This window comes from Otolemur garnettii, unplaced genomic scaffold (assembly GCF_000181295.1).
Source record: "Otolemur garnettii isolate 467f Iridium unplaced genomic scaffold, OtoGar3 scaffold00112, whole genome shotgun sequence".
Taxonomy (NCBI): domain Eukaryota; kingdom Metazoa; phylum Chordata; class Mammalia; order Primates; family Galagidae; genus Otolemur; species Otolemur garnettii.
The window spans coordinates 1,609,642-1,616,958 of record NW_003852507.1 but is presented as its reverse complement, the minus strand read 5'-3'; the positions used below and the strand labels follow the sequence as shown (position 1 = coordinate 1,616,958).

The window sequence follows — 7,317 nt, the reverse complement described above, 5'->3', positions numbered from 1 at the left end:
AGGCAGGAACACAGGAGGCCAAAGTTGGACAACCAATTTAGAATGCATGTTCAGGCTCAGCACCTATGGCTCAGCAGCTAAGACACCAGCCATATACACCAGAGCTTGCAGGTTTGAATCCAGCCCAGGCCTGCCCAACAATAATGACAACTACAACCAACAACCAAAAAATAGCCGGGCGTTGTGGCAGGCGCCTGTAGTCCCAGTTACTTGGGAGGCTGAGACAAGAGAATCTCTTAAGCCCAGGAGTTGGAGGTTGTTGTGAGCTGTAATGCCACAGCACTCTACCAAGGGTGACAGGCTTGAGGCTCTGTCTCAAAAAAAGAAAGAAAGAAAGAAAGAAAGAAAAAGAAAGAAAGAAAGAAAGAAAGAAAGAAAGAAAGCAAGCAAGCAACAATTCTTGGTACCACGGTCATCACACCTGCACACTAGCCTTGAGGGAGCTGAGGCACACGATGCGCTGGCGACTCTGGGACAGCAACAACCCATCTGTAAGAGGCCAGAAGTCAGATCAGAGGGGAGCCCTGTCACCAACATTTGTGAGTTGGAGCTATTTTCTCTCAATATGTTCCCACCTCCCTGCTCTAGTTACACTGATATTAAATTAAGAAGACCATATGGGGTATGAGCAAAAAGAATGTCTAGTCCTCCCTTTCTCTCTCAGTACCAGTACCCCCTACCCCATGAACCTTCCAGTAGGAGTTCAGTGCTCATCTGTGCCATGTCAGAGTTTGATGTGAAGCTTCGAAGGGGCAATTGATCCTCATCACGGTTATACAGGAAATGCAGCAGCTTCAGCGTCCAAGTCAGGTGCCTGGACCAAGACAAATTTTAGGTCAGAAAGATGTGGAATGCCATTTCTACTTCCCTTCTTCTAACAAGTAAGCCCAGTGCAGCTACTAGGCAAGTCATGGAGATCCCAGCATACATCCCCCACTATCTCTCCAGACTTCTGAGTCAGGAGAGATCTCACCTCTTTTGACTATTCATAGACAACACCACACTTGTATTCTCCATCTTAACCTTGACCTGGTCTGGCAGCTGCTGGAAAAGGAACAGGCCAGGCAGAGTAGGCTCAACGAAGTTCTCTGTCCCCTCTGAAAATATAATGAACAACAGGTGAGCCATCAATCCTGCACACTCTCAATTCTCCTGAAATTCCCTGCCCGTTATGGTCAAGTCCTCCCACATATAGTAGGCTAAGCAAATGCCCACATGGGGCAGTACAGCAAATACTCCAGAGAACCAGGCACTTGCTATACTTCCTTGTCCAAACTCTTAAAAACATAAATAGTATGAGAGGGCAGGCTACTATAATGGAAAGAATATGAACTTTAGGGCCAAATAATTCAAACCCCATTTTTACTGTTGACTAGCTATATGAGCTCAGTCCAGTTCTAAAGCTAACCTTCCTAGGCTTCAGTTTCCTTATCTATGAAATGCTGAGGACTTAGTGAAAGAACATACAGTTGTTTCTCAGTATCCTCAGGGGACTGGTTCCAGGACCCCCACATACATCAAACTCAATACATCTGAAGTCCAATAGTAGAACCTGCAGAACCCACATGTAAAAAGAGTCAGCCCTCTGTATCTTCAGGTTTCACATCCTGTGAATACTTTATTTTCCATCTGCATTCAATTGTGCATGTAGAACCCAGGGATAGAGGGCCAAATATATTGAAAAAAATCTACCTAAGTGAACCTGCACAGTTCAAACCCATGTTGTTCAAGGGTCAACTGTATATAAAACATAATATAGGTCTAATTCATAACAGATACCCACTAGATGTTAGTTATTTTCATCTAATACAAGCAGATGCCTATTTCCTCAAACTATCCTCAGGGTCAAGCCTATGGTGACAAATTACTCATACTCTAATGAGCAGTGAGACCACTCTGTTTTTCTACTTCCAATATAACCCTTTAGAACAAGAAAGCCAAAAGGATCAATGATTAGGGCTTTACCTGAATAAGGAACAGGTTTGGATGCCAGGCTTGGGCCCTGGCACAGAAGCTGACTCTGGAAGAGGCCTTCATGCAGTTCGGCATGGAGTGTCCACACATCCACACTGATAGCCTTCAGATTCCTACTGCTAATGCCCACTTTTAGACACAGGTCTAAGGCCAGTGAGAGCTCCACTAGGCAGGTGTCCTCCTGTAGGAAGGGTAAGTCTCTAAGGTGGGTGCGTATGGAGTTTGGGGAGTTTTAGATCAAAAGGTAATGGTCTGGAACACTGAATATTGGCTCAAGGGAACCCTATAAAGGACACAGAATCTAGAATGTGGCCTCTAAACTCCTTTATACCTTCCACCCAGGAGAAAATGAGGTTATCTGAATGACCATGAAATACTTACCAGCTGACCACTCTTTAGAACTTTGCTGTTAACCTTACATAAGCTCATCTCACAGATTAGCCTGGGAGAAAAAAAAAAATTAAGAGGATTTGGCCCCATTCCTCACCATTTACCTCCAATCAAGTTCCATTAACTAGAAGAAACAAGGCAACCGGAAATGCCTTATCTTAGCCTCTCCTCAAATTGCACTGAAAGAGAACCTGACACCTTGATAAGAGGCCCTGACATCAACTTGCCCTGAAGCAATTCTAAGAATGGGACTTCCAGACCTTCCTCTACCAGGCACTTACCTTTTCCCATCACTGTCAAATAGAAATCTGCTTCTACTAATCTGAATATGCCACAAGGATTCAGAGGTATCCACCTTGAGAACCATGATGTTTATAGCATCTACATGAATGGAAAACAGCTAAAAGGAAGAAGAAAGGATAAATTAATGTCAAGGCACTGCTCCTCCTTTCCAGCTTAGAAAGAGAAGCAACTCTTACCATTATGCCCCCAAAATAGTAGAAAAATCTACCCACAACTCCAAAGCCAACCAGCCCAAAGTACAGTCCAGGATAGTGGGAGAAGTAGTCTCACTTGGCAAAAGATCTTCAGTAAGGATGGGCTGAAGGACAGTTCCTTTTGATCCACCCCAGTGCTCTGGGAGAATGGGGCAGACAGGCCAGAAACTTTCTGTAGGTCCGTTCTGATACGTACTTCTCCAAAGCACAACGCCACATAGTGTCTGCCCAAAAGAGAAACTTCACTGCCACCAGGTCCATCCATTCCACACCAATCTCCTTCCCACCCTCACATTCATTTTCCCATCCTTCCTAAAAATATAGTTCAAATCACAGAGGATAGTTTCATAGCAGTTTTCAATGTCTTTTTCCAAGATAATGGCACACAGGCTAAAAGGAGACTTCAGTAAGAGCTTTCTTCCCTCCTTGGCTTATAAGGCCTCTGTAGAAAAATCTCACTTTCCAACCCCAACTCCAAAATATTCCCCAAGAGAAACGTGAGAATATAGGGTACTCACGGCAGATCATGGCTAAGGAGTTTGCTGGAAATCCACAGGTTATCAACTTCCTAAAATAGTATTAGAGAAAGCTTTGTACACTACTGGCTATGTAAGCAATAGCAGCTTGACAAGCCAACAATCTTCGTGCTGAGCTCTAGATGAAGAGGGCTTCCTATAGGCACTTCCACTGTTATCTGTGCCATTACATTGCCACTGGCTGCTCTGCTCAGCACTTGCCTGCTGTTAGTTGAACTTGCCTAAAATTTCTCTTTTATGGGTATGCTGCCCTCTTAAATTAGAACAGTAAGGCCTTCTATTTCCTGTTATCTTTCTTCTATGCTTTACTTCCGTATCTTTTTATGTGCCCTGGACACTCTGTGCCCTATAAAAATAAAAAAAAAAATTTTTTTTTTTTTGAGACAGAGTCTAAGCTGTCACCCTGGGTAGAGTGCTGTGGCATCACAGCTCACAGCAACCTCAAACTCTTGGGCTTAAGTGATTCCCCTGCCTCAGCCTCCAAAGTAGCTGGGACTACAGGTGCCCACCACAATGCCTGGCTATTTTTGTTGTTGTTATTGCAGTTGTCATTGTTGTTTTAGCTGGCCCAGGCTGGGTTCAAACCCTCCAGCCTCAGTGTATATGGTCGGCACCCTGCCCACTGAGCTATGGGCGCCAACCCTATAAAACTTTTTAACTGAATATGCATCAGTCCCAGTGTTCTGCGCCCTATAAAAATTTTTTTTCACAATTTTATATTTTTTTTTGAGACAGTCTCACTATGTCACCCTTGGTAGAGTGCCGTGACATCATAGCTTACAGCAACCTCAAACTCTTGGGCTTAAGCGATTCTCTTGTCTCAGCCTCCCAAGTAGCTGAGACTATAGGTACCTGCCACAATGCCCAACTATTTTTTGTTGCAATTGTCATTGTTGATTAGCTGGCCCGGGCCGGGTTCTAACCCACTAACCTCGCTGTGTGTGGCTGGCACAGTAACCACTGTGCTGGCGCAGAGCCTATAAAAATTTTAACTGAATATGCACCAACCCCAGCTTGCTCTAAGATTATCTTTGCAAAGAGGTGGCAAGGATGGCATTAACTAGGAAAGCCACCCAGAATTTTAAAAAAGGAAAATAAAGGTGAAATTCAGCTCCTCAATCCCACACACATACCCAGAGATTTTCCCAGAACTTACCACTGTTTGCTGGTGCTGCTGAAACTTAAGACTGACATTCTGGATCCAAAAAAAGCGAAAGGAGCCAATCTTTAGGTCCGCCTGCAGCTTCCGCTGACACCACTTGGTGGCCAACCGGACGACCAGCCACCTGCAGAAAATTCCCTGTGAACTCAGAGGACCCTCTCTCAATTATGGCTTCCCACATCCCCTGCTGGTCAAAGAAAGGCTTGCAAAAAGTCATGTCCCGAAAGTGGATCTTCTGAACAACCAAAAAGCACCACTCTATTAAACACATTTCAGCCACAATGATCAGGATCCTAGCTCCCAGGAACCCCTCTACCCAGAGAAAATCACACACTCTCATCTCCACCCTCTAAGTCGGGAACAAGAAAACAATCCCTCAAATCGTTAGGAATCCCAGAAGGGGAGAAAGCCCTTGCAGGAATCAAAGTGGAGGCGACTCTGTCAGATATGACATCATACACTCTCCAGAGGGTCTCAGTTTCTTCTGCACCGCCCCTCCAAAAGGTGTCCGCGAGAAGACACTGTGGGTCAAAACCAGCCAACTCAAATGGTGCTCTCCCCTGGATAACCAGACCTTCTGTCCCCGCTCCCCAGGGCGAGGCTGCAAGTGCACTTCGTCCTTGATGAAGAGGACGTTCAGGGGGCAGGTGGAGGAAGAATGAGAGACCACCAAACGAGACCCTTTCCTCTCCTATTCAGTTCTTGAGCTCGGCATTTCCTCAGGGCCCGCCCGCTCCTCCGTTTCCCCGACTCGCAGCCGATCCCGGGTAGCTCGGGCCGCAGGCCTGCACGAGCCCTCCCGTCGCCGCGCGCCCCCTCCTCGGCCCCACCCTCTCTGCCTCCCGCGCTTCGGTCCTGTGCGCGCCCCCTCCCCAGTCCTTCTTCCTTCTCCCGCCCGCCGTGGCCGGGAGCCCCTCACCGGCCTAGAAAAAGGGCGCTAAGCGCAACCAGCAGCAAGACCAGCAGCGCGAAGAAGAGCAGAGGCATTTAGGTCCGGGGCCGGCCCGGCCTGGCCCCGGCCCCCGCCATGCCGGACCCCGACGCCGGATCCGCGCAGCGCCGCCGCGGGCCGACCAGCCGCGCGCGCAGGGTCGACGCTGTGCGAGGAAGCGTTGGTGCGCACGCGAGCCCCGCCTTCCGCAGCCGGCCAGCCAGCCAGCCAGCTGGCTCCCTCCCGCGCCCCGCCCTACGCCCGCACCGGAGAGGGCCGAACGCCTGCGTGAGCGAAGCACGGGCGTGGCGCCGGGAAGCGGAGCGAGAGTGGACACATACACCCCGCCCCGGGCGTGCTAGACGGTGCCGGGAACTGCCCGGGAACTGCGGACTTTGCGGACGGCAGGGGTCGGAGTCCGATCCCACTCCCTGAGCTGGCGGTGGGCCAGGCTAGTTCATTTCAGCTACTGAGAGTTCCACTTTCTGGGAATTTACAGAATCTGCTGGACCACGTTGAGGGACACAGAGGGTTCTGCAGAGTTATATCCTTAGGTCAGACATAGGGATATGTCTCATCTTATTCAAGAATCCTGTGTGAAAATTATTGACGAAATCAAGAGGTGATTAAAAGTCCTCAAGAATCCCACCTCTAAATAAATAAATAAATAATAAATAAATAAAATAAAAGAATCCCATCTCGTTCCATCCACAGGGGGAAACCCCATGAGTTAATTCATTTATTGTTTGAACACTGTTCTGGCCAATTAGTATGTATTGGTCTACCTTTGGGCAGTTTTAAGCATCTACTGTATAGCAGGAAATGGGCCCTGAAAGAGGATGGGGGAAATACTGCAGATGTAGTGAAACATTGTTCTTGTCCTTCAGCAACAAAGGATTGCAAACATAATTACATAAAATAGAAAATACAGGGTCATTTCAGGTCAGGGTCATTCTTGACTGCTTCTTTCTCTAAAATGAGGGAGTTGGTCAAAGGTCCCCTAGAGTTACTGTGATACTATGAATCAATATGTGAACGATGATCTACTAATACAGTACAAACTAAAGAAATCCTGTAGCCAAGAGTGGTGGCCCCCGTCTATAGTTCCAGCAACTTAGGGCTGGAGACTGAGGCGGATTGCCTGTAACCAGGAGTCTGTCTTTTTTTTCCCCAGCAAAAATGTTCTGCTGAATGTACCCAGAAGTTGGAAGTTGCAGTGAGCTATGTTGATGCCATTGCACTCCAGCCCAGGCAACACAGCCAGACTTCCCTCTCAAAAGGAAGAAAAGGAAGAGGAAGGGAAGGAAGGAATCTCGAAGATTTCAAAATAAGCATTATAGAGTACTTCAGGTCCTTTTGCTTTCAGTTCCTAATTTCCATAAACATCCTTCAAGATTTTACTCAAAGCCTCTCTTTTTTGGCTCCCTCAGATAAAGCACCATTTACACTTTCACCTGTGTGTTGCTTTTACTCCTCCCACTGGTTTCCTTATCTAGTTCTCTTATCAGTTATTTCAAATCTTCCCAAGGGGTCCACCACTATTGCAAGGCCACACTTATTTCTTAAGCACTGTATTTATGTGTCATCCTCCTTGTAATCTGCAGCCTCTCATCAGTGTATATTCTCTGAATGCTTAGGGAAAGCCCAACAACTCACTGAAAACAGTCCAAGTCAAGAAGAGGTACCTTGCAACACTCTAGTTCATCTTAACCAACCTGTTTCCTTTAAGATGCCTATCATTACCTTCTCCCAACCATCTCATTGCCCAAAATTCTGATGTTATCATTCGTCTATTTCTTTCTGGAGAGATCTAAAGGGCTCAATGTA

General features: G+C 46.9%; 1 protein-coding gene across 4 annotated transcripts in view; it reads right to left on the bottom strand.

Annotated features, from left to right (window-relative positions):
* The window catches only part of KIAA0100 (KIAA0100 ortholog), a 37,707-nt gene extending 32,058 nt beyond the window's left edge, over nt 1-5,649 (bottom strand). For 2 of the 4 annotated variants that reach the window (XM_023517487.1, XM_023517488.1), the window contains exons 1-10: nt 5,479-5,649; nt 4,554-4,683; nt 3,380-3,429; nt 2,938-3,085; nt 2,646-2,764; nt 2,356-2,416; nt 1,966-2,155; nt 974-1,097; nt 690-814; nt 422-489 (exon numbers count right to left, since the gene is read on the bottom strand). In XM_023517487.1, the coding sequence (XP_023373255.1) occupies nt 422-489; nt 690-814; nt 974-1,097; nt 1,966-2,155; nt 2,356-2,416; nt 2,646-2,764; nt 2,938-3,085; nt 3,380-3,429; nt 4,554-4,683; nt 5,479-5,546 (1,083 nt within the window). In that variant the 5' untranslated portion in view covers nt 5,547-5,649. Of the gene's footprint in view, nt 1-421; nt 490-689; nt 815-973; nt 1,098-1,467; nt 1,534-1,965; nt 2,156-2,355; nt 2,417-2,645; nt 2,765-2,937; nt 3,086-3,379; nt 3,430-4,553; nt 5,449-5,478 lie in introns of those variants that run through there. The other 2 variants (XM_012809755.2, XM_023517489.1) reach the window with 2 other exon arrangements.
* Between the last annotated feature and the right edge of the window lie 1,668 nt (nt 5,650-7,317).